General features: G+C 38.6%; 1 protein-coding gene across 1 annotated transcript in view; it reads right to left on the minus strand.

The window, feature by feature from the left end:
• Positions 1-1184: 1184 nt before the first annotated feature.
• Positions 1185-27942, minus strand: part of GLRB (glycine receptor beta) — a 47245-nt gene continuing 20487 nt past the window's right edge. The window contains exons 4-9 of the mRNA XM_009992094.2: positions 26689-26918; positions 24068-24150; positions 21217-21357; positions 17710-17862; positions 11752-12044; positions 1185-1481 (exon numbers count right to left, since the gene is read on the minus strand). Of these exons, the coding sequence (XP_009990396.1) occupies positions 1185-1481; positions 11752-12044; positions 17710-17862; positions 21217-21357; positions 24068-24150; positions 26689-26918 (1197 nt within the window). The remainder of the gene's footprint in view (positions 1482-11751; positions 12045-17709; positions 17863-21216; positions 21358-24067; positions 24151-26688; positions 26919-27942) is intronic.

A 27942-nucleotide genomic window follows, 5' to 3' on the forward strand; every position in this document is an offset into this window, starting at 1 on the left:
GCACAAAGACTCATGATATATTTAAGAGTGTCAGCCCCTTAGGCCTTTAGATGCTTCTTCACTTCTGTTGGTGGCTAGGTGTAAGCTTTGGTCATCTGTGCGACAACAGGCAGACAAAGAAGTGTAATTAGTGGCAAAAATGGGATTTCTTCTTGACAACAACTGGTTTGCATAAACTGAAAGCTTTCAAGGGAATAAATGAAACAAATTGAGTAAGATGTATCTGATGCAACAACAAAAAAAATTGTGATGTATATATTGCAGGCTTGCCAGACGCTACAGAAGATGAGCCAGAAGACAGAGTAATGTAAAAAAGTATAAAATAACCTGATACTGAACTTCATCTTGTGATGTTTCTCCAAAACTCCTGATACTTTTAGTTCAGAAAGTGGCCTGTTCGTTTTTGATGTATTGTATCTAGATTGTGCCTAAGGAAACAGCAATCAAAATTTGGCCCAATGTTTTATTGTCAGCATATTCTCACACGCTTAAGTGTGCCTGCTTGATGGATACAATTGTTTTTGTTTTTGTTTTTGGTTTTGTTTTTGTTTTTGTTTTTGTTTTTGTTTTTCTCTAAATGAGCTGATTTTACAAAATTGGTAATTCTCTGATCTTTATTTTTCCACAGACAAGACCAGCTTATTCAGTGCTGCCTTCACTTACAAAGTCTAAATAATACGAATGACAACTTAGCTTCTTCTTCAACAGTGCCATCTGAAATTATACAAGAACAAGATGTTTGTTGTGGTTTTTGTTTTTTTTTTCCCCTCTGGAAGTCAGCAGAAAAGCTGTTAAGTACTACATATACTAGAATACTGATTTTAATAATACTCAACGTGCACATCAGTTTCATTGTCAGAAACACTTTAAATCTCTGTACGTTACTAATAACTGAAGAGCGTTATTCAGCCTTATAATGTAGTATGCATTGTCCTTCATATATATTCCTAAAGCAGGATGTATGCTGTACATTTATATACAACGTTGGCCGGAGCACAGACATTGCAGTGTCATGCTTTCATTCAAATTTCAGATGCCATATGTTCAGTACAATCGCATGGCATCAAAATGCAACATATTGCCTTGCAAATGAAAATACTTTCACACAGTGGCCTTCATGACTGGGAAGGGGTAATGAGATGGGATATATTTTACACATATGAAAAAAATAGAGAAAAGGTTTATCATAAATATATGGACCAGTATATGACGTTGAAGAACAAGAAGCAAAAAGGGAACAGTGCTCTTGCATAAAGATCGATTCTCTTTGCTGCTGATGGAATGACAGGCTTGGGAGGAGGAGGCTTCTTGTTGTTCTTGGCTTGAGATTTCCCGAGCCCATTGTTGACTTCAATGGGCTTCCCATAACAGTCATAATTCGATAATTCAAAATCCCTTGGCAAGCTTCCAACGATGCTGAAATCATTGGATCTCAGATCAGATTTCGAAGTGCAAACTTTTTTGCATCTGGTCTCACCAACCTATGAAATAAAAAGTGAGGGGAATCACGATCTACTCAGCATACTTCATTAACAAACTTAATGCAGCTGCTAGAGAACACTGCAAACAAACATATAGGAAATTACTTGTTGATAGGGATACATCACATCAGCCTAATTTGCTGAATGGTTGCGTTATAAAGTACTTAAGGACAATCAGTCAATCACATAAACTAATCCAAACATTCATAATTGTGTAATTTTTCATGCACAAGGTGCCTCATGCTGTGCAACCTGCTATAGTTAGATTCCTTCATTTTAAGATGATAGAAAGGGAGAGAATATTTCTGTTGAGTGCATTTTTGGAAATCAGTTCTGTGCTGATGAACCTGCAGGACAGATACTATTCAATACTTACATTTTCTGAGGCTTGAAAGCTACAGTCAGGATTAACCCTAAAAATCAGTGTTTGATGCAACAATTAAAGTCTATTCTGGTTCTACACAGCAGCCAGCTCAAGGCCCTAGACCTCATGCTAGGGTGACCACCTTGCACGGCTAGAAGGCACCTTCTTTGTACCTACAGTCCTTGGTGCCTCTCTAAAGACAGGTAACAAAGATGCAACACTGTTCTCAGTGCTTCCCATTGGTACACTGGAGAACTGTGTAACTGGGAAATCTAAATCCAGCAACTGAATACCTGTCATTTCTACAGCTCCACCAGTGCTCTTGGGGATCAAGTACTACTGTGCTATGCGGTAACCACAGGTGAATGACTCTCTTTTACAGATCAGTGAATTGTACTGGCACATACAATGAACATTTAAAAGAGAAAAGGTATTTGGCGCCCTTCAAACAGAAGTGTTTTGGGGAGTGGCGAGGAAGAGTTCCTACATTTGCGCCTTTGGATTTTATACAGTTTATATTTCAGGTACAACGAATCTCTAGGAGGACTACCTCACACTGTTCAGGGAGCTTGAGAAGACCACTTGCAAGGTACTGCGCTTTGTGACTTGCATAAATCTCTCCCGAAGTTTTATTTCAATTGGACTATATGGTAAAGCAGAAAAAAAAAAAAAAAGACTACAGGTTATGAAACTTAGCTGCATTATTAATAATTCCATTTGTTCACATACATAACCCGAGAGTTGGAAAAAATGCTGCTTCACAAATCAGGTTATACACATGGGCAAGTGACACAAACGTAAGTTTCAGTAGGGCTTCCTGAAGCCACAGATATACTAAAACTTGGCTCTTCCAAAAGCTGTCTGCCCCTGCTTCCTAGTAGCCTCTCTCTCCTCCACAAAGCCTTCAGGCATTTTACTCTCAGCTCTCTCCACCTCTGAGTTTTCTGCAGTCTTAGGCTGATGGTTCAGGATATTTGCATCATCACATTTTGTAATTAAAAAAATAGTAAGTGAAATACAGTACCAAACTTATGGATAAACGAAAAACATTCTGGATAACATTATTAGCTTCTCTATGACAACTGTCAAAGTATCCTGTCTGAAAAGAACTGTGGCAGTCAAGAAAGGACCTAAACTTTGACTGAGGCTTTTACTCCCACTACTGACAAGAAGGCTGATTCTGGTGCAAGGTGGAAGAGAAGTACGGCACTATTAACTCAGCCAGGAGTGGTAAGCCTCCCCAGGTTTGCTAGACTTGTATTTCTCAGGAAAACAGTAAATTTTGAAACCAATGCACTAAAACTGAGGTGCAGGTTACATACCAAAACCAAAATTACAGGTTACAAAAAAAAAAACCCAAAACAACAAGAAGACAGGTGTTCCATGACAGTAAGGCAAAACTATATATATAAATTCCCTGCAACTGTTTCCCAGCCATCAAAGACTTGACAGTCTGGGACAGTGTTCAATATTGGAGTAGCACGGGCAAACTGTCTAGTAAGGTGGTGACTGAGATACGTATGAACACGATTATGCGGCCCTGGGTGACATGGGTGCTGTCACTCAGTGATCGGAGGGGTTCCTTCCAATCGGAGCATACCCTGTGATACGGGTAGTAAAGACAGAAAGCAGACCCTTGGGCAATGAAAGGGTAACTTGCAGGACTGGAGTAGTCACAGGAATATTACCTTTTTTCCAAGGTCAAAACTAGTAAGATTTAGAAAGGCCATCACAAGAAATAGAATCATGTTTTAAATTGTAAGCCTCCTTTTGGATTTGCAAACTTGTAGTCCATTCCTCATACTACCAGCGATATATTGTAAAACTCGGTGACACTAATTGTAGCCTGAGTGCTCTCATTTACAATACAGAATATTCCTGTTCCAACTGCAGTATCTGGAGAGTGCTCCCCTAACACCTGTTACAAGTTGGTGCTCATCCACGTGCAGGACAGAGAACTGAGAGAGCGTCTTCCAGGTCACCTGTGCCTGACAAGCAGAGGACTGTTCCCAGCATGTTCACACAGAGCTCTGCTTAGTTTAGTGTCAGCTGCAGTGATGGTTTATCAGGGTGACACAATTTCCCTTGTAAGAGCAACCTGGTCCGAACTTTTCTTTACTAAGTACATGTCAGTTTTTAAAACAATTTATTTCATTCCTCTGGCTTTACTAATCTGATGTGATTCTGTTTTCTACATTCAGTCCCTGCCTAGACATATTTTTAAATTTCTTCTCATACATCTCTCCAATATTTCTGTTGTTTTAATCTAAATTCGCTTCAGTTGACCTACAGCTTTCCCTAAACAAAGTGAGATAACATCTATTAAAAGTAGTTTATCCATTTTTATTCATCCTGTCTTGGTTTGTGCTCGAAGCATAACGACACTCCTGACACTTACCAAAGGCTACAGGAACCATTTCTGTGGAAAATGATACCGCAGGACTTGATTTTAGAGTCCTACATTGAAGACTTGTAAAGAAAGTAAAACAATGTTAAATGTTACATCCTTCTGGCTTCATCTTGACAGAGAACTCGACCCTGGAAAATACGTGATATAATTTGCCTTAACCAGCCTCAGCATTGTGACCCATGGGCCAGACCCAGCCCGCAGGATGCTTCCACCAGATCTATGGCTTCTTCCCTGCAGCTGTTTGGGAAGGGGAGGCTGCTGGAATAGCACAGGGCCTCCCCACATACCCAATGGAGCCGGGCAGCTGCTCCTCATCCCTCCAGCATGGAGGCAGAAGGCTGAGGAGGGCATGGGAAAGTGACATGGCTCCGGGGGCTTAGTTCCATTTCTCCCAGGACTGGGCCACCTTGTCCAGGTTTGGTATGTTGGACAGGACACCTGCCCGTCAATGAACAGCTCAGAAATACCTCAAAATAACTCCTAGAAGCCAGAAGGCACTTCGTGATGATCCTTTCCCACCTCTTACAAAATTCAGGCTGATGGGTGCCCACTGCCAAGCTCCGCACCCGCCGCTGCCCGAGATGCTGCGATGCCCAGAGCTGCGCTGTGTGCCAGTGCCACAGGGCTGTCCCTGGCTCAGAACGCCTTCTTGTGCAGAGCGAGTGGAATAATGTGATAAGAAAGCAGGGAAAGAGAAGAAGAAAGAAGTGCTGCCTGTGCACGCAGATGGTCAGGGAAGGGGAACGAGCTGCCCATTGCTGCTTTTGCTGCTTCTGCTGCTCCTCATCGCTCTCCACATTCACTGCCTGAACTACTTATACCAGATTCACCTTTGAAAACATACAGAATGACAAATTTTTTCCATGACCTTGTTCCCAACAAACATACGTACCTTACTTCTACCTGAAATTATTTGGCTTCAATTTTCAGTCACTGGGTATGACCACAGTTAGTCTGATTAACTGCTGGTACTTACGGCTGGTAACAAATCTAACCTTGACTTTGCATAATTCAGATGATGTAACCAGGCCGATATATGAAGCCAAGTCAAACGTTCCTCAGAGTTTCTTACCTCCACATCATTACCTCTCTCAACCTAATTGTTAATCTTTTAAAAACTTATATTCAGTTTGATTAAATCAATAAACACACAGATCAGCTTTAATTTCACTGACCCATTTAAATTTACTAGCTAACATAGAGCTGAATTATGAATAATATTAATGATAATTAATACTTATGAGTAACAGTTATTAGTCAGCCTCCTGTTAGCTATGCAATATTTTCCACTGATTGATGTCAGGCTTATAATTATTCATGTTATGCCACTTAGCCTTTAAAAGTACTGGCATGATGTTAGCTTTTTGCTGTCTTTTGGAATCCTCCTAGTTTCAAAGGATTTATTAAAAAATCAACATTAATGTTCCACAGCACTTATGGACCAGCTCTTTGAAAAATTCTAGATGCAACTTAAGCTGAAATCTCGACTGCAAAATGTCTAACTTTAATACCTACTGTTTAACATCCTCATTAGCTACTGTCAATGAAAGCTATTTCATCATCTGATTGAATATATCTGGCTTTTCCTCAAACACAGAGCAGAATATTTGTTCAACATTTTTGCCTTTTCTGCTAATTCTTGATACAGCTTTTCTATCTAGTATTGGATCAATACTCTTGTTACTGGTTTTTGTATTCTTGCTATACATGAAAAGTAACTTCCTATTGTCCTCAATTATGCTAACCATATGTCCCTTTTGTTATCTACACCTATTTTCTGGATTTCAACTTATATTAATTGCTATCAACTTCTCCATTTGCCCGTGAGAAGAAAAGAGAAATGCTTGAAGCTGAGTTAGTTTTCAGTCCTCGAGGAGCTTGTTTTCAACTGTGCTGTTTATCGTGTTTTTTTTTTTTTTTAATTAGTATAGCTTCCCTTCTGGTCTGTAGCTGTTTTGAACATTGCTAGATAGCTCACCAGCATCATTCGTATTTTTTTGTTTAAATTCTTCCACCCAGATGAGAAAAAATAGTTTTCAAATCTGTGAAATCTGTCCTTTCACAGCATCAGAAACATCAGGACTCGACTAAATTTGTTGTGTGCAAATGGAATAAAGACCCTTTCCAATTGACTGTTCATCCTGTGATCAAGCCGTCTTTATCCATCAGGATGAAGCGTAATATAAAATGTCACTGTTCTGGATTCAAGAATTTTTGAGAGCAGAAATGTAGTGGCCATAATTTCTAGCAAAGCTTCGTACATGCTACAGCACTGGCAGCCTCTCAGGCTCAGCATGTGTCCCTCAGGCTAAAGTGCCTCCCTACTGTAAGGCAGCATTCTCTGCCCTACACAGCACCTCTTCTCTGCCATAAAATCATTTCTTTTGCTGCACCCAGCCTCTTTTGGCAAGCAGACCTGTCACTAGTGCTGCCAGTTGTGTGAGAGTCTTCCATACAAAACGAAGGAGCAGTTTGAACGAACTGTGTCATTAATTAATCTTTCTTCTACTTGTTTTGTGCTCTTCTCTTGCTCTTGCCATAAAGATAGATGTAGATCATCAATAAAGTAATGACTGTTTAGCATTAGTGTGTATTCAGATTATGTTTTCTGATGCAGCTCAGCAGGAATTTGCTGTCACATTCCAAATATTATATTCCTTGCAAATCCTCATTACCCCACTAACTGCACAATATAGAACAAAAAATATTTATACATAAAATGTCAAAGAATCACAGCATAGCTGAGGTTGACAGGGACCTCTGGAGATCATCTAGTCCCTGCTTGAAGCAGATTGCTCGGGGCTTTTTTACAGTCATGTTCTGAATTATCTCCAAGGATGGATACGTGAGTCACTAGAGCAGAAAGTACCTACCCTGTACCTGAAAAGCTGTCAGGAACTATTAAAATAGAATGCAGCCTGTGGTTTTGTGTACAAGATAAAATGTAAACTGGATTTCTGGTGGTTCTACAAGAAAAATCAGTCTGGAGTGCCACTCGAGGGAAAAAGACAATATAGGAAGATGAGGTCACCACAGGTCACACCAGTGGTCAGGTATATTATAAATCAGTAGAGACGAACATAACCCAGATCAGCTTTCAGAGCCTAGATGCGGCTCTGACAAGATAAGGCAAGCAATAGCACTACTTTTCTTTAAAAATAACTGGGTTCAGAGCTATTGCCACCACTTGCATAGCACTATTCATCACCTGCCAGAGCCATTCTTTTCGCAAATGTTCTCTACAGTCATCAGCACATTATCTGTGGGGGACAGCTTCTATAAATGGGCTTGATGAAAATGTAACTTTTCAAATCGAGGGATGCTGTTATAGTTAACAGTGCCACCTACCCCTGTAATCACACCACCAGTGAAAGCAAAAAGAAACTGATTCATCTTCAAAACATTTCCCGCGTTGCTTGTTTTTCTCAGTGTATGATGTTACATTGCTAGGAAACACACGCAAACTCCTACTGAGGATTCCCAATAAAAAGCCAGCGCCAGCAGTTACCACCAGGTTGCATAATTTTCTCCTCTGCTTAGAACAGCATCAACTTGCAGTCGCTATGAGCTAAGGGAGCCAAACTGTTCTTTCTCATGGCTTCCTGCCTGTAAATGCGTAGCCATTGCAGCTCCTAGCAAACACAGCAACGCGCTTATGTTGAATTTCCTCTTTTTTCTACAGATTCAGGTTGATCTTGCTAGATGGACCACTTGAATTTAATCGGACAGTCATATCAATAAATCTGTGGGCTTAAAACAGCACTGACATTTCAAGGGTTTTTGTTGGAGGGGGCATGAGTCATACAGCACGGACTCGGGGGTTTGGTGTTGGCTGGCAACATACAGCTTTTACGTCACCTTGTATGCAGGATTAGGTGGGGAGGAGAAGTAGCTATGCAACCATAGAAGGCTTTCTCCATCTCTGGCTGATTCTCAGATTGTGAGCATTGTTTTCATCCTGCCATCTTCACTGTTGCTGCTGGTGACTGTTGGTCATGATCACTGACTTTACTGACACAGTAGTGCTTTCCACTGAAAACTTCCAAGCAGACCCTTACAGATTCTTCTATAGGGGATTTCTTCTCCTCGACTTCAACTACAAATGGCATCAAGCTTTTAATTTTTAGGATATACTGAAAAGTTTCTTTCTTTACCCAATTTCTTGTCATAAAAAGGAACAATAGCTTCTTGTATTTTTAAGTATCATCATGTGTTTTTGTTACAGCTTGTTTTTCACTAATATCAAACATGCCAAGTCTCCAGACTAGACGTCATTTTTATCTTTCACAAATGAAGCATGCGCATGAAAGCAAGTTGTTCCATGAGGGCTGGAACCAGAGATGTCTGACCGCCTCACTTGCTTCCCTCTGCTCCCTTTGATCCTCCCCACACCTGGGACTTTCCCACCCCAACAATCTTGCTGCACCTTATGTACCGGCTCCTTCCCCAAATCTCCTGCAGAGACATCACTGAAGCAATGCTGCATGGCTGCGAGAGGCAGCAAGAGCACAACTTGCTGCTAGGGGAATGCTGGCAAACTGGCCTGGTGTCAGGATCAGGGGCGTTTTAAAGTGAAATTAAGTAATTTCTCTTTTTAAACTTGATTCCCCTTACAGATATATATCAACACCATTCAGTTATTGTTTCATAATAAAGTAGTACTTCATATTAGCTAGAGAAACATTTAGAAATCCAATTATCCATGCTCTATTTTTCCCCCACTTGGAGTCTTCTGCTTCTAGCTCTTTCCTATTGGCTTTACCTTTGAGCCTCATCTGGTCTATCCACTGCTTCAAGCCTAGCTATAGTGAGATTTCCAGCCATGCCCTCAGTCACTTTTGACTTAGTATCACCCCCTACATGGAAAAATAACATCCTTGAACATTTCTATAGTATACACACTCACATCAGGGATGCAGTCCCAAGTTGTCATCTTTCTCTCCTAAAACTAGACATCAGTTTGCCTATGTCTTTCCAGACATTTAGCACAGTATTTGCTCTCTCCTCACTCACAATGCTACATGACCCTGATGAGAAACAGATCCTGAAGTTCTGGGACAGCACTTTGCCCTCTTTTAGTTTCATATTCTTTATGCCTTTCAACATACATTTTTTTTCCATTACCTGTTTCTTTAATGTTTCCCTCTCGCACATATTTGCCATATGACAAATGCATTTTCTACTAGATCATTACTAGGTCTGTATGGGAGCAATCCAAATTTTGTGGGGCAGCCCTAGTTTTGGATTAGGAGCCAGAGCTACCGAAAGACTTAGACCTGTTTTGATTTAGGAGTTTAGTACAGGCTCCTCCAGGGCCAAGAACTTTCAAAGTACTCCTACGCAGTAGCTGGTTCAGAGAGAGAGTTTCAGCTAGGCAGATTTATAGCATTCAAATACACAGAATCTAACATCAATGTCCTACCACATCCTGATGTCAAATGATTCATCAGTCTGGGACCAGGCTGAGAAGCCTGGTGATCTTCCCAGAAATTACCGGCCCAGGACCAGCCTCAGGCAGGCTATATTTCAAAGTAGGTGGCTGGATACAAGCTGGATCACTAGCCATGAGGGAGGTGATCATTGAGCCACAGGATCAGCTTTTACAGCAATGAATATGTATTTCCTTGGTAAACCAATATTTTGTAACTCTGTATAAAAGATCATCACAAGCTACATCTGCCCAGGACTCCATCTGTATCCAACACAGATTATTGTTGCAGAGATTATAGATATTGGAATGTTAAAGATCTCTGATAACAAATTGGGAAGACCCTGAAAAGTGCAAGACAAACATGAGATGCTGGAGCTGACATTGCAAGATCGTGGAGGAGAGGCACTGCAAGATCCTGGAGGGCAGACTGAGGTCTGAATCCTAAAAACCTTTGGCCTACTGCTAGACACCATTCACAGGGAATGCTGCTTAATTTTTGTGGACAATGACTCTCTTTCCTCTAAGTCTTAAAGTGCACTGTACACTCAAACTTGCTTTCTTGAAAAACTATTCAAGTTTTTCACCTAAAAAGCAAAAAAAAAGTGAAAAAAGTTACCATTTTATTCATCTTATGGCTATGACAATGGCAAGCACCTTAAAGGGTGTACACACGAGAAGAGTCAGTAATTTAGTAATTTGGTTTTCACATTACTGAAAAACTGTAGTTTTTTATTAATCTTGTCATTGATCAAGCTGTGCACTTACACTTGTTAAGTTACTTGAAATAGGAATAAAAAGATTGTATGCTGCTCTGCTGGACTGTTGTAACTATTCTGTCACAAGAAACAGCTGAATTTGGGACCTGCAAATTGCTGAACACAAAAATACCACATTCAGTTCAGGGGAAGCAAAACTGTAGTGGAGCCGTCTTTCTTCTACTCAGTTCCCACGTTGCCTGGGCTTGGGGAATTACTTGGACTCAAGTCACAAGCAGACATGGGGTTGCTCTAAGCTGAGCCTGGTTGCCTGCCAAAACAGTTCCCAGGAGACTCTTCTACCAGATGAGAATAATGGTAGTCAAGTGCACCGCTCTGCAATATCTGCAGCTCCTCTGGACTGGGGGTAATTAGTTATGGGGCAATGCCAGCTTGACACTAGGACAGGGTTTCTGCCATTCTGGCATAAACTAGCCCCTCCTTAAAGAAGCTTTACAGTCACATTGTATGCTACCCATACTATCACTTGGCCTAAGAGCTTTATTTTACACATCTAAATTGCCTAGTCATTGGAAACTATAAGCCAAATTTGTATTTCATATGTTGTAGCATAACATATTTTCTTTTGTAAACTAAATGTCATTTAAATATCACTCAGGATTGAGGGAAGTTGGCCTGGGATATCTGATAACTCTTGAAGAGCAAAGAGGGAGTTACACAACACCAGGAAGCTACCATTACAATGGAAAACTCTGGCCTAAGCTAAGACATACATCTTATCATCTCATCTTTATCCATATAATGAGATCCGACCCATAAAGTCTATCTGGCAACACGAGAAATGCAGGAACTGTTTGACAGACAAACAGACCTGTCTGTTGTTTACAAGTGCCAAGACTTCTGGATCCCCAGCTTCAGAGATGCTTGACATGCAATGCGGTGCAGCTGTGGCCATCCCGGGGAAAGCAATGAGACGGGTGTTAATTTGAGTACGCTCTCAGCAAATACTGACTGAGAGTCCTGTCCTCTGAATAGTTACAGCTTGACAGCTGCTATTTATTATGAGAAAAATAGCAACTGTAAAGCTGCTGGCTACTTTATTTACCTGAAGCTCAGCAGCAACCATGGTGCTAGGATATTAAAAGACAAGTTTTTCATTTAGTACCTCTCACCCCAAATCACTAGGGACCGATTGGTCAGATTGCTAGCCATTAATTACCAGTATGTTTTTAATGTCTTGGCCACTTCTAAGATTAAGCACTCTCTGAAACTATTAGGATAGTATATTCCCAGAACTGAGTTAACAGAGGATAATGCTGATTTTGCGTACACAGCTTCGCAGCTCCTACCTGTAAAGTGCTGATGTGGACAGGAGTCCCTGTGCCATTCACAGTGTTCTTCTTGGCAGCATTTCCACCCTTCCCTTCCGCTTGCTCTGCCTTGGCGATCTTTGCTTTTTCGGCTTCAATTCTCTTTGGATTGTTCAGCATTACCTGAACCACCGCGTACTCCACCAGAGATGCAAACCCAAAGAGAAGGCAAACAATCAGCCAGACATCTAAGGCCTTCACGTAAGACACTTTGGGAAGTTCAGCGGCAAGAGTGGTACATTCAGATGCCAAGCTGAGCACTGAGAAAATACCTACGGAAAGAAAAACAACATATTGATTAAAGAAAACGTACCCTTATTGACACTGGCTGTGCTCCTCCTCCGAAACAGACAACGTTGAATGATGTTTTGTAACAGTGAACAGGACTTCACAATGCGGTCGGTGTATTTTGCAGCAGGTAGACAAAGTGCACATGCCTTCAGTTAATGAACAAGTTAAAATGAATATTCATGTAGGATATTGCAGTTAGTGATGAATTATTAATAATGAGTACCTTCATTTTATAAATGGAGAAAGAAATAAGTGAGGCTAAACTGGTTGCTGTGGTTTTCCTGCTTCATCACGCATCACACAACTGGGAAATGGGCTTTCCAGAGACTTATCCTACCACATGCATCTAAGTCTGACAAGACGGAAGAGAAATATATGACACTTAAATTAAAAGACTCCAAGTCCTTTAAATTAGACTTGAAGAGCTACTGTTGTCCCAGAAACCTGAATTGTGCTACAGCAGGGGCAATTCTCTGACTGACCTGTCCACAAGTGTGATAAGCAAAACTTAGGTGAAAACGAAGTTTTTGCTAGAGAGCAAAACTGTACTAGCACATTAAAAAGTCTGTGTTCCTAATTCACTGTGAAGATGAAAATGCTGAGGTGACTAAGGGTCTAAAATCATTCCCTATTTCAGCTTCCAGGATCTCAAGGAAGCTTTCTAGATAAAAGGCTTTTCAGGAAGCCGTTATCATGAAAAAAAAAAATACATCTGCAAAGGCTGTTGAAAGGTCACACTCATTGTGAAACTAGGTTTCAACAAGCACTGCTCCTTACAAGGCTTCCAAATGTCACCATCGACACAGGGCTCACACTGCAAGAGACAAAATACAAGCCTGATCTCAAAAAGGCTCCTGCGAAACAGCAAAAGTAGCATGAATTTGGAAAATGCTATCTTTAGAAATGGCTATAATGTGAGGAAAACTTATTTCACCCTCCCAGTTCAGAATGTCCCATTTTGGTTTTGTGAATGCTAAAGATAAAAATCTTCTTTAGTTACGAGTGGGTGGTTTAATGAAATATAACCAATTTATATAGAAAATGTTGGCCAAAAGGAGATACTCAATTAGTCTTAACTATGTTTCTTATATTGGTCATGTGTGTTATCCAAAGCCTGAAAAATTGTAATTCATAGAGAGATCATTTTCTTCAGATCCATTTTAAGCAACTGAGAATGTGAAAATGTTAATAAACCGAAAGCATCTGTATTGGCCTACAAAGTATTAAATTCTAGTTGATCATAAATAACATGGTATTATTTTGCTGCTGTTCCCATTTGGATTTCAGTAAGATTGATATGATAACTTAATTGGTATTAATCTCAAATGGGCAACTTATTAGTGGCTAAAACACTGAAGAGAAACTATAAAGAAATCATTAGTGTCATATGATTTTAAAATACAGAATCTTATAGTGTTTTATTTGTAATAACAATGTATCACTGCAAAGCTGAATTTTTTTGTGCACTGGGATAATACAGAATGGCCAGATGTGCTATGTCAGATGATAATGACATGACAAATACTGAACAAACAAACCTCAGTGTCCACTCAGGTTTACTTTCGATCAACTGTATCTGAAGCATTCAAGTATAAACATGCCCATAAGGATAGAAAGTCAGCACAGGATAGTCTTCATTTCTATAAATTTATTTTCACCGACCAACACCAGCTGTCTTGAGCTGAACACTAATTATGGATCATAATGAACTGCCACAAGAACAAATAAGGCTGCATTGCCTCTTAACATATGAAGGACACCTCTGCCTATGCCCAGCTTTCTGTTCTTTCCCTAGCAGTGTACTGTATTAAGTACCATTCCATGTCTATGCCAGACTTCTGAAAGGCAACCTCTACCCTTACACTGAAGAACCAAATTAGCCAATGACATGGACATTGTTTTTTTCTTACTAGCCTTAAAAGTGTTTACTATCTTAATGTGAGTATTGCTGCCAGATCAGAGTTGGCACTGCCTTGGTGACCCTAATACCAGAGCTGAAAGTTGCACCTCTGGCAGCAGCTGCACTAGGTTCCTACCTAACACAGTCCAAAGCCCAGAGCTCAAACTGAGTGAGGAGAATGATTAAATAAACTGCAAGATTACTTATTTTTCTTTTTTTTAAAAAAAAAAAGAAACAAAAAAATCTTCCTTTTCCTCTCAGGGAGCACTAAAGAGAAGGGACAGAGGTCCTTCCTCTACACTTGCAAAGTGAAGGGAAAGTTGGTCTTTCTAGGAAATACCTCTTCATTTTTGCCCCTAGTGTGGCATCCCTCTCGATGGCAAAGTTTAGCTTATCAGTAAGGTTAGTTAGCTCCCAGCCTAAAGCATGATTGTGCAAAGCTACTATTTTAAAAATATGGCCTAAGGTTACATGTGGATAATACCAGAAAGTGTCAATCCAGCAAAGTGCTGCAGCATGCGCTGCCAGATAAATAAATCTCCCTTTTTTGAATCCATCAAACTTACTGGCCTCAGCACTATCTCCTGGCAGCGAATTCCACAGGTTAATTATATGCTGCATAAACAGTATTTTCTGGTTTATATTATTGCTTTAAAAATGTCTGGTTCATCTCACTAACGTTATTGAAAAAGGTAATATTCTGTCTTCCTTTCCTTCTAATTTGATCTCTTCTCTTCTCTCATTAAACTTCACAAACCAAAAGACATACTTTTGCCAATCCTTCTTCATACAACAGTTCTAACACATATCTTCATGTCTTGCTCTGAGACTCTGCATTTGTTACAATTTTATAAAATGAAATGACTACAACTAAGATCTGAGGACAGGAGTGTTCAGGTGGGGGCATGTCTGGCCTCAGATCTAGCTGTCCTTTGTATGTGTGGAATACACCATCACTACACCAAGTCTTCAGTCACCCTGTTGTACCTCTACCTGCACTCTGGACTAATGCTCCATGCTGTCAGGCCACTGTGTGTGGTCAGAAGTCTGACGTCCCTCAGATCCCTACAGCTCCAGAGAAGATCCTACTCCGTGTGGGGATCACACAGCAGTGAAGGAAACAAAGGAATTTTTTGAAAAGATTCTGGTACACTGTCCACCTGTAAAGAACTGGGGAGTCCTCTGTCAGGCTCATTAAAAGGTGAAACATCAGCATCTAATTTGAAAGAAGCAATCAGTGATATCAGCCTTTACGTTGCTCAGCCACAGCTTTCCAGCTGCCAGTCCTTTGTGGACTTCCCTACCACCAGATGATCTAACTGGGTGAAACATTACAGAGCTTGCAACTTATTTAGTTCCTACATAGACGAAGGCTTTTTCTTTGAACAAACATACATCCTTTTCCCAGAACATTAGTCAGTCTACAAAAATAATCTGCTTGCTAGTTTGCAAAGTATCTGGTATCCCTAAATTACCTGGAAACTTCTGAGATGCCTAGCCACGAGGAGCAGGAGCCCACTATACTTAATTCTAAGGATGACTGGATTAAGATATTCATAAGTAAATCTGAAGTAGCTTTGCATCTGATAAGATCCATATCTAGCCACTGAGAGTGTAGTGGCCATTGGTAACACTTTTCTGGATTATATATCATCCACTTGACACAGAAATGTCAATCTTGTTAGATTTCAAGGTCAATAGTCTTCAAGGATGTAGCTAGGAGAGTAGGTTTGTCACCCCCTTGCAAACTGGAGAAACACAAAACCTACCTCAGTGACAGTGCTATCAACTTGCATTACTAAATACTGACTCATGAGTAAAGGATGATCAGATTTAATGTTTTTTGCTTCTCTGAGGAGTCAGGAAAAGTCACATAACCATGCCAATGGTTAGTATCTTTGAAAATGCATTATTTCAGAAATGCTAATACATAAAAGGAGCCAATAAGCACTTACAATAAATGAAAACAAATAAACAATAAATAAGCATGCATGTTTACTTACAAAGACATCCATGTTACATAAATCAGCACTACACCTCTTATAAATCTAATATATAATTAATAAGCCTGTCTGGTCAGCTATTTGAAGTGTGGGATTATAAAAGAAATACAGCTCATGTTTTGATCCTATTGGAGCTCACTACATGAAAAATATTTCCAATTCTTGTTTCTACCTTTTTAATTCAAGGTATACTACATTTTCCCCATGCTTTTTTTTTCTTAAATTGTCTTATGTCTTTCATTGTGGAATGCCTCCTGCTACTTTTCAGGGTAGGAGACAGTATTTTTTACTTGCTACCAAACTGACATAGATTGTGACTCCTCCCCAAGTAACTATTAATATTTTTAAAGGTCAAGAAAAATAAAGCTGATTTGTACTCTGAAACAGACCCCTAGAAAAAAGATACAATAAATATAATTAAATATTAGTTTTGTTACATTTAATTAGAGTAAGGTAGCCAACACTGACTCAGAAGCCCAAAGGAGTACTCCAGTCATGGTTCTCCAGACTTCTTACAGCTCTTCATTTATTTTGCCCATCGTATCACTGGAGGAGGAAAAGGCATGGTAGATGACCTGAGACGGGAGCAGTGAGGATCAGGCCAGGGGGTCTGTGGACATTTTTCCACCCAACAAAACTCAGCAGGCACCCTTTCCTCCCCAGCTGGCTCTTAACACAGCGATTTCAGCACCCACTACTGCAAGACTCTACTGATCATAGAGACAGACCAGTAAGGTGATGTGGCAGGTCTCAACTCCACAGGTCTCACAGTGCTTATCAACACACGTGAGGCTGCACAGGACTCCTGTCTCATGGGGGTGTGGAGGTCCAAGTGGTGGTGAGAGGTTTCTGAGGAAGGCAGGGGGCTGGAGGGATTCTGCAACTGCCCCTGTGGTGTCTTGAAAACAGGTGCATGAACCTCCTGGGACACGGAAAAGACTTGGAAAGTAAGGAGTATGGACTTGTGGAGGAGTGCCAGAGAAAAGAGGAGCATGGGAAGGCCAGAGCACGGGGAAAGAGAGGTCATGGCATGGGGACAGGAATCCAAGTAGCAGAAGTGTCAGGATGCAAGAGCCTGGCTCTGCATTCCATTGAGCTCTTGAGGTCAGCAGGTTTGGCCACCCTAGAGCTGGAGTCTCATGTACAATCCAATTAGCCAAGATAACATTGTTTTGACTAACTCTGTGCCCTACTATCTCATAATAAATGAAGGGCCTGCCTACTGTGTTATGCTGAGCAGTGTGAAAGCATGAGCCTGAAGTATTCTCAGGAAGTGAGTCTCTAACAAAACAAAACCAATCACGTAACAAGGATGCTAATTCTCTTCCAGACATCATTCTGTTTCTGTTACTCTTCAGAAAAACTACTCCAAGAGGTAGCTATTCAGAGTCTTACTCATCTTCCTGCTTTCTTCCTGATTATTCAGATGTTCAAATTCCTGTAAGCTGCATATTGCCACAGTGTCTGCAGCATCACTCGTACATGGATAAGATCAGGTTTGTCTGGGTTGAGAGAAGCAGAGACAACGCGCTTATCACGTAAGTGCTGGAATCGCTACCAAGCAAAGTCTCAATGTGGAGGTGGATTTTACAGGACTAGGAATGAGGACATTTCAGTGAAAATGATGAGTGGATAATGGAAGTGAAGTTGCTTTCAGTGTCCAGTGTCATGTTGTCAAAGCAACTGAGAATGGCTCAATGGCATTAAAAGTGGATTGTGACGGTACGTGTAAACGCAGGTTACCCAGTGGGACTCTTGCAGCACTTGCATCAGGATTGATCCAAAATGACAGCCAGGACAGAACAACAATTAGCAGTGTAGGAGCATAAACACCCATCATGTAAAATCCAACTTGTCTTCTTAAAGTGAAGATTACTTCTACACAAGTGTAATAACCTTTAAAGAAATAAATGCATGAATGTTTAATGTGCTTTGCAGGTCAACCTCTTCAGATCCATATCTTTTAGGCCTCTTCTATTTAAGTTAAGAGCAAAAGTTCAATGGTTTGATTTTCTTTATAAAGGCAGAGAGTTCAATTTGAAAATAAAAAATGTTCAAAACACAGAACTATATAATCACCAAGTGTGGTCAGGCATGTGGTACTCTGTGCTCTACAAGGCACCCTCCATCTTTTCACAGTGCATCAGTAACAGGCAGCTAAAGTGACTCTAATCCTGATGGCTTCAAGATGCAGCGTGGATAAAACCATTGGGATCCAGCAGCCATACTAGCTTAAGCTTATCTGAAAATCCTCCTTAGCATTAATTTGTGCAAAAGATGGAATAAAGAAATATTAGTATAGAAAGTTTAGAATGGAAAGAGGTGATCTGAATGTGACTCTAAGCAGAGATTCTCCCAGTACTGAAAGCTGGTACAGGTGACTTGTAAAATTGGTACAGACTTTTAAAAAGACTCTAAAAAAACTGTAAATTTTGAAAACAAGGAATACTGAAATCTTTTAAAATGAGAATCTAAATCACCTAAATATTTAAGACATCTGTTAAGATAAATTCAATAAAAAACAAAGCTGCAGATACTGGAGGTTTTGCTGGAGATAACAGATGGAACAGAAAGTCCGATAACCAGAAAAAATTTCTGTTCGTATTTTCACTCAATTAGCACAACCGACATTTTATGTTAATATTAACACACTAGCATTGCAAAAACAACTTCATAAACTATTCTATCACAAGGAAAAGGTAATCTTATATTAACAGCAGTTTCGAAATTCAGATCAGTTTATATCTATAAAGTTGGTGCAAAGTTGATTTAGAAGATAGAATCTGTCAAATATATATGTATCTATCTTCTATATTTTATCAGTTAAGTGCCATAGAATGATGTCATCTTAAAAGTGCTGTTTGGACATACAATAACCAAAACAACAAAACAATAAAACATTAAGGAAAAATTTCCATGTTTAGAAGACACTACATGGTATTTCATAGTTCATTCTACTCTCTTCAATGATCTGTTGTCTGACAAACTTCCCCTCTATAATTTCTGAGTAGTTTCCAGATACTTTAAGGTTTTATTTTCAAATGAGAGATGACCTTCAAAATCATTATTTGTTTGCTTTATGCTAGAAATGCAGTTTGTATGGCTTGGTATCATCTTTCATCAGGCAGAGAACAGTATCTATTGCCCTCACCATTCAGCTTGCAAAGAACTATTTGGATCTGTCATACATTTTGATAAACAAAGAAGAGGCAATTTGCAAATTTAAATATGGAATTTATTGCCACAAAAATCACCTCAAGTTTCTTGAGTCTATTTCTACTTAGGCGGGTATGATAAAACATCAGTTGATGTAAATAGGCAGTAAAGATTGTTACTTGCAATTGGCAAGAATCTCCTACATAAGCTGTAATTTCAAAAATTTGCTTCTACATGCAACACTGCCTCCTGATTACCTGACAAAATCCTTAACTGAATACATTTTAACTATGTGTGCAAACTCTGCTTTTTAAAATACCTTCAATATAAGAATGTAAAAGAAATCAAACCACCACTGATTACTGAAAACAACCTTTAAAACACTTCAGAGTACTAAAATGCTCCATCCGCATTAGTGAAGTACTAATTCCAGTCTTGATTATGAGATTAACATGGATGTTCTTAATTATCAAACAAAAAGGATTTGCAATAAAAGAATTATGAAAACTTTTTAAAAATTTCATGTTGTCACTCCACCTGCTCTGACAGTTCTCTAATGTTTGTTCTTTAATGTGACACACAAAATGTGACCATTTTACTGAGCACTTTGCACAGTGTCATTTCAACTTGTGGTCACAAGGTGCTGAAACTTGGGAGAACACTACCGACTTTCTTTCCTATTTAATGGTAAAGTGTACATAAGGTTCCTAAAAATATCTAAAATATCTAAAAATTTTTAAGATGTTTAATTTAAGATTTAGGACAAAACTCAAAATGATCATGATAACTTCAGTGACAAGATGGCAATCTTGAGTAAGTGTTTTCTTTTTCCCTCAAACAGAATGCAAGTCTTCCAATTTTCAGATTTGTATTAATTTCATTTGGGAATTGCAAGAGCCATCCCTTTACTTTTTCACTATTTTATAGCCTATTTTTTTTGTAAATTCATTGTTTAATTAAGAATAATTTTTTTTTCACTTCTAAGTAAACTTCTACATTATCCAGACTTAGATTTGAATGCAATCACTGCTAGTTGGTTGTGCTTTCACAAACGCAGAATTTTCCTGAAGGGAGCTAACATGATATTATTTACAAATGGTAAATCACATGAGATACTGAAATATGGAGTCTGGCTAAGAGCTCACTCATTTGCAGTTAAAGAATAAATCTCCTTTCAATTTTCATTACCTTTTTCAAGTTAAATTCCTTAACTCTGAGATCTACTAAGGTTACTTGATATCTTTTCAGACTTGGGATCTAGCTTGGAACCATCTGAAAGTAACAGACCCCTGACTTCAGCTGAATATTCAACAAGAAACTTTCAGAGGATCTTCAGAAGCTGCAGCGCCACAGCCATCCTCATTGCATTTTGATGGGAAATTTATTCATGTGAGGCAAGAGCACTGACTACAATACACCCTGCTGACTTCTGCTGTTGTAGAAAGTCTTGCAGTTACCACAGTATGTGAGTAGTTTGGATATAATTATAGGCAGGAATCAATCAAGGTAAAAAAGATAAATCGTTAGAAGCCAGAGTACAGAAACCATTGGATAAATCTATGCCCACACTCAGAAAATAATCATAGGACTGAATGAATACAGGGCTGAGGACTGTAAGCAGCTTTCTGTAATGACAGACTTTTCAGAACAGTTAGAGAAAGGACGAACCTGCAGAGTGAAGCATTTGAAGTTACACTCTAATACTATCCACTTCTGGAATAAAAGTCAAACCAGAAAATTTATTGTGCAACTGGTATAATTGTACGTTAACATCCTATCAGAAAGGATAGGCATTTATATGCATATAAAGTATTACAACTAGAGAAACAAAATGGTGATAGTAAGATCAGAAGACATGTAAGCAAAACCAAGAAAAACATTTAATCTCATCTTCGGCCTAGATGTTTCTACATTTGAATTAGTTTTCAGTAATTATATGTGATAGTTGCTATTATATGAACCACTGGTTTATTAAAAGTAATCCATTTTCTCCTATAGAATGTAAGACATGAAGTGGAGTATTAATTAATAATCTTAAAGAGTACTTGAAGGAAGCTTGAAGTTTTTACCAAGAAAACAACTTATATAACCTACCTGTGCCTTTATAATACTTGGTACAGTTACCATATTCAATATCCTCCTTTTTAATATCAAACTGAGGCAGGGCAATTTTCTCTAGCTGTACAGGATCTCCAGACTGCCAGATAAATCGTAAGTCATCAGTTGTGTAACCAACTACAAGAAGAAAATAATAATAATAATTTAAAGAACTATCTTTACTATCGGAGTAAACACTGCAAGAAAATCCAGCATACATGTACCATTTTTCTTTCTATTTCCTGTTCAAAGAATTAAATACAAAATGAAATAATCCACAACCGAATTTTGACATAGGCCTAAATTAGGACTTGGTGGGTGGAACATTATAATATCAGCAATATTACATTGATTAAAAGGTGTTTGTTAAAGTGCTTTCTGTTTAAACAAAGAAAGCAAAGCTCTATTTCCCACAGCTGTGAAGCTTCCATATTCATTCATACTCTATTTCAGCAAAACATGAAAAATATACTGACCCTTAACAGCACTCACGAGTCCTAGTAACTTCAAAAGAACTTAACAATTCAATTACTGTGATGAATTTTGGCTTTTGTGTAAAACAACTGTTCTTCTTAGCTGTTCAGATTAAAGGCCCTGATTCATGAAAGCACTGACATTCAGGAAATACTTGACCAGGAAGTAGATGTGCAGTCCTACTGAAATCAAATCAGTGCCTTCGTGATCTCCTGAGTACAGACAGACTTCAGTATACACCTGAGTGTCTAAATCATGATATACACACCACCACCAAGTGAGAGGCAGTGAAAGTTAGGCTCACAATATTCAATCATAAAGCAATATTAATTAAATATGCAGTCATAATAATGAAATTACATGCCATTTTTCTGGTACCTTCTGTTTATTATTAACTTAATTCAAACAGAAATAATGTGTGTTAAATGGGAACAGAGATGGGAAAGCATAAAAAAGATGGAGTTAGAATGCAGCGTTTTACAATTCAAAGCCTCTGAAAAATGTTTAAAGAACTGTTCTTTTTCTGGAGGCATTAGACAATTTTTTTCTTATCTTTGAAAAACAGCTATGATTAAAAAAGGTAAACTGTTCATAAGCTAACTTCTCTAAGATTCACAACTTCATAAAAATCACAATGTCTCAAAGCTCCATGATGGAATATAATATAAAAAAAAACATTAGTTGCTCTAGTGCCTCATTCATAAAATCAGTCTCATCCCCTTACAACATACAGCAAATCGCAAAATTGCCCAGATCCTTTATAGTAACAATTACTGGACAGTGAAAATTTTGTCCATAGGGAATGTGTAGAACTGGGGATCATAACTGCAGATATGAGAACAGCTTAGTAAAAACTGGTGTCCGTTTTTGTTTTGGAAATTTGTAGCTAGAAACAAAATATTGATTTGAAAATAACTGAAGTAGAATAAAACTGCCAACGGCTATCAGGGCAAGCAAGCCCACTGCTGGAACTGGAGCGACAGACTGGACGTCATAGGTACCATTCTTACTTTTGACAACTGAATTAAAAGGCAAAAGAAAGCTTAGTGCTGTCGTGGTTTAACCCAGCTGGCAACCAAACACTGTCCTTCCAAGGGAGCAATTTCCTCTTGAATTTGAATAGATCAACTTACCATGGAGAGAGACAATTAAGGTTGTTCAAATAAAGTTATCGAGGATATTTTTATGAGTAGTTCTTTCTTGAGTAACTATACCTTGCAATATGTGTAAAGCAACCCAGACTGAGAAAGCTTGAGCAAACTTCCATCAATATTCCTGTCTAATTCCAGCTTAAACCCAAACTGATTTGGGTTTACCATAAGAGTTTACTTCGGCTAATGTGTATATATATTAGTGATGGGCAAAACTACCATGGGCATGCTAGAATTCTGAAAGTAAATGCCAGCAATCAAAAATGAAATTGTAAAGCTCTGATACCGTTATTGTTATTAATTACCCTTGTCTGCACTGGGATGTCTTGCTCATCTTTGATTAACTTTGCTCTTCCTTTGCTTTTGTCTTCCCTTCCCTAACCTACCTTCCCAGACCTGTTGGAGTAACAACTGAAAAATTTTTGTATTATAGCAGAAATGGGCTGGAGCAAGCCGCCTTCCTTCTCTTGCTTCACATTTGTCCTTATTCAGAAAATGCCACCAAAGTGGAATCACCAAGGGCTGGAGTACGGGAAAAAGGCTGTACTGGAGCAGACACCTTTGTACTTGGGGAACAGGAATGAAGATGGGTTTCAGAAACAGTCTGGCTGTAACTTCCAGCATGGCATGAAGCCCTTCAGAGATGAGACCTGACTGCCCCTTCATAAGAGCATATCACCTAGAAACCAGGCAAGGATTGGTAAGGGAGAGAGAGATGCCTGACTACATCCACAACACATGTTGAAACCGCTTTCAAAAGGTTTCATACTAAATGTTCTCAGTGTATTGTCATCAAATACTTTTCCTTTGGTACTGTACCAAAAGAGATTCAAACAATACCAGGCATCATCAATGCAAGGGCATAAATTGTACCCCAACAACCTGCAAAGCAGCAGAGATTGTAGAAGTTAAACCTACCTGGGGAAAACATGCATTCTTTTTTTCCAAATTATATGTGTTTCCATTTTACTAAGTTTATTGTTTTTATAAAACTCATCAGTTGTCATTATGTTTGATAGCAAAAGCTAAAAACAGAGTGTACGGTGCCATAATCGTAAGAAACATTTTTGATAGGGAAATGTATGTCAGTAGGAACCAGTGACTATTAATTTCAAGATTCATTAAAAATACTGACATGAACAATACAGAATTGATAATTTTTTGTTTGATTCTCAGGCATGCCTAGAAGGCAACTGTTTTCATGCACAGACTGATTTACATACAGCTTTCCAATTGCATCTTGCAGCGCTGTGTATCCATAGGAAACAGGGTCAAGTCCAAAGGGCAAGACAGAGTAATAGACAATCTGAAAACACAGAAAAGGAATTTAAAAACAGTGTGAGCTGCCATGTAAGCAGTAGACTGCAATACGAAAAAAAACCCCATAGGTATTTGATTTTCGGCTTCTAAAGTAGCAGAAATAATTAAAGTTATAATAAGCAGCAGTTTGAAATTGAGCCATCTCTAGCAGTCCTAGCATAAAGTTTTACAGAGAATTTCAAACATATAGTAGTTCACAAATTAGAAACCTACGTGACAAAATACATATAGGTCTTAAGAATAACCAAACAAAAGTTTCATATAGATCAGAGTCCTGCCTCCAGCACTGGTCAATGGCAGACTCCCAAGGAAGAACATGAAACTACAGCAATCAGGAAACACTAATTTGCCAGATAACCAGCAGTGTCCCAAAAGTTGCACCTGAAGGATTTCCTAAACCAGAAGCAATGCTTCAGTATTCAAGGGAACTCGATGGATTTTTTTCCCCTCCAGGAAGCTGCTTTGCTTCCACTTGCTTTCTGGAATCCATGTAAACCTTAATCATGCACAGGATCCTGCAGCAAGGAATGCTATAGCTACAGCTGCACACACTCTAATCATCTCCTTTTATCTATCTTGAGCCTGTCTCATAGTCATTTTACTGGAAAAGAAGGTGAAAAACCAATGCCCATCCATTGTCTCTGTGCCATTCATGATTTAGAGACCGCTATGCCACCACCTCAATTATCTTGTTTTTCCCAGTGTGAAAAGTTCTGCCTTGCTTAGCTGTTCTTTATAAAGGATGCTGTGCGTACCATTGACCATCCTTGCCTCCCTTCTTGCAGTGGGAAAACCAGAACTGCATCTTGTATTCAAACTGCAAGGACAGCATGAATTTATACAGCGGCATGGCGTTCACTTTAATCCCTAATACTTCCTAGAATTCAATTCACTTTCTCAACCAGTACTGAGCCGTCAGGCAACATTTTCAGAGAACTAGCCATTATTGCTCAAAGGCCATTTTCCTAGCAGGCAATAACCATCGCAAAACCAATCAGCTTTTCTGTAAAGTAATTTTCAGTTATTTACATTGAATTTCATCTCATACTTTGTTGCCTGGACATTAGATTAATTTGTAATTCTTGCTGTTGTCTCCTATCTTTACTATCCTGAATATTTTGGCATCATGAAAGTGCCTGCCAATTCAGAGTTTTCCAGATGATTTACATTGAACAGCACAGGAAGCAGAAGAGATTTTTCTGTGGGTCTCTACTGCTTACTTCCCCCCATGTGAGCACGAACTGTTTATTCCTACATTCATTTTCCTAATTCTTAACTATTTACACAGACAAGAACTTTCTCTCACATGCATTTTGTCATTCATGTACTTTGATAACTGGAGATTCTTTCATTAATATTTGATAATATCTGTGTAAACTAAAAATCTAAGGCATGGAAATTATATATTTTAAAAAATGAAAACCTTAGTAGCATGTCACCAAACCACAGTGCCTCAAAAAATTAATCTTACCTGCATACATATCATACTGTATTATTAAAATCAACAGAATATTTTTAGAGGACGACATCAATTTTAAACTTTATTGAATTTGGGTTTGTTATTTGTAAGTTTTCAGAGAACTTTTCCACTGAAACACTTTTATTAATATCCACTCAATATTCACTAACCTAACTATTAACTGAAGTAAGCTCATAATTTCAGAAGTGATTCCCTCTTGACAGTAAAGTTGCAGTATATTTGGGTATCCTTTTTTTCCTCTATCAGGGCGATATGTTCCAGTTCACACCAGAAGACAATTCACTCACTGTTAGGAAATTGAGCCTAATCTATACAAATCATTGTGTCTATAAACTCTCCAGATCTATAATTCAGTACAAGATCCTTTTTAATCAATCAATCTGTTATTTTCAGTGGATGACTTTTTATGACATGATCTATACTTTTGATAAATCAAGTCAAGCCACAAAAAAATATGTGTTAATTGCAATGAAATTAAACAATATTTTGGGGTCTTCTGAAAAAAATTATATCCAGTAAGGCATAGAAATTAATCAATATTATATCCCAGTACTTTTACAAAACATTTACATTCGCAAATTTTGTAATTTCTGCCTTTCCCTATATCATTAGTAAGAAGTAATCATCATTTTCTTTAGTTGATGTAGAAATTCAAGTGGTGTGCAAATTATATTGTATTGCTGAAGGCTTTACTCCAGATATCTTATCCATTTCATTATGCTTCCAGGAATCCAAGCAATTATCAAAAGAGCTTGAATTTTGTTTCCAATAATACTAGTTTACTTAATGTGTTAACTTAACATGACATACAAACATACATACACTTAAAATTTCTAGTACTTGCTGTGCTATCAACTGACATGCTTTAAAACATTCTAATCTGATTTCTTTACACTCATTCAATTTATTGTAGTATTGTTTACAAACTGCCATATAAATTTAAATACTAGTCCCAAACTGTATTGAGTTACTAAGTGTAACACAGCATACATATGTCATATTAAGTAATTTAAAAAAAAGAGTAGAAATGCATCAACAAAATACCTCATGCTGACCAGGACATCACCATCCCGAAATATGAAAAGAAGGATATTTTCTTGTGTGACATCATGGAAGTTAGCATTTTTTTCATTCGCAAAGAATAAGTCTGGCTTCCAAAGACATTTAAACATTGTTGGGTCCACTGTCAGCGTATCGGAACCTCTCCAGTCATTGGGCAGTTTGAGTCTGGGGTCATTCCACTTCTGTCTTAGAAAGATGTTGACTCTATAATCCTGATGGAAGAATACATAAACATTAGATGAGCCAAAAGACTAGCCAAAAGCCCACAGAGAAAGAAAACCGCTCCATCAGACTGAAGAGAAAAGCAATTTATGCCCTGATTTTTCTATCACAAAGATCGTAATCACCATTCAAAGGACATTGATAAGTATTAAGTTTACCACAAATTGGTAGATGATGTCTCACTGTTTCGAATGCAGTAACTTTTTTTTTCAAAGGGCAAAATTCTTCCCCCAGGATCATTTTTCTGTCTCCTTGATAGCAATCCTCTGTTACCGAGGCATAGAGAAAAGCATGCAGCAGGACACAGGGAGGCCATAGCTTGACTACACTAAATTGCTGCAGGCAGCAGACACGACATCACTTCTATCAGGATATCCTGTGAGTGTAAATTCCAGCTTGTTCTCCATTTGGTTAAGCGGCACACTGATGGCAAAAAATATCACACTATACAAGCAGAAAACAGACCAGGTAGATAACAGATTTTACACTGCACATCCAAAATACAGCCTCAGACCTTTTAACAGATTTGAGACTATTTTGGTATGTGAGGAAAACTGATGCCAGCTTGTAACACCAGTACTGAGGTAGCATATATGAAAGTAGAAATAGAGTCGGTCTCAAAGAGAGAAAATCAAGACTTTACACAGAGAAACTTCCCTCTGAATTCAGAAGGACTCTTACTCAAGGATGAACAGTAGTAGAGCCGTGCTCAATGAGAACCTGATTTTGCCTTTGGGAGTTGGAGTAGCATGTGTCTTAGGGCAAAACGATACCCGCACGCGCTCTCTCCTCAGTGAAAGCCGTGTGCATCCAAAGGAAAAATCTGACCTAGTATGTCAGTTATGATTTTTCAGTCTTACCTCTAAGTCTTTTTGCTTTTTACATTTACATTTAAGCCAGTGCCTCTTTTTCATGTATACGTAAACTAGGCAGATCACATACAGAAAAAGAATAAAGGTACTTTTGAAATAAAGTAAAAAGAAAAAAACAAAATAAACCAAAAGTCTATGCGTA

This window comes from Tauraco erythrolophus, chromosome 5 (genome assembly GCF_009769465.1).
Source record: "Tauraco erythrolophus isolate bTauEry1 chromosome 5, bTauEry1.pri, whole genome shotgun sequence".
Taxonomy (NCBI): Eukaryota; Metazoa; Chordata; class Aves; order Musophagiformes; family Musophagidae; genus Tauraco; species Tauraco erythrolophus.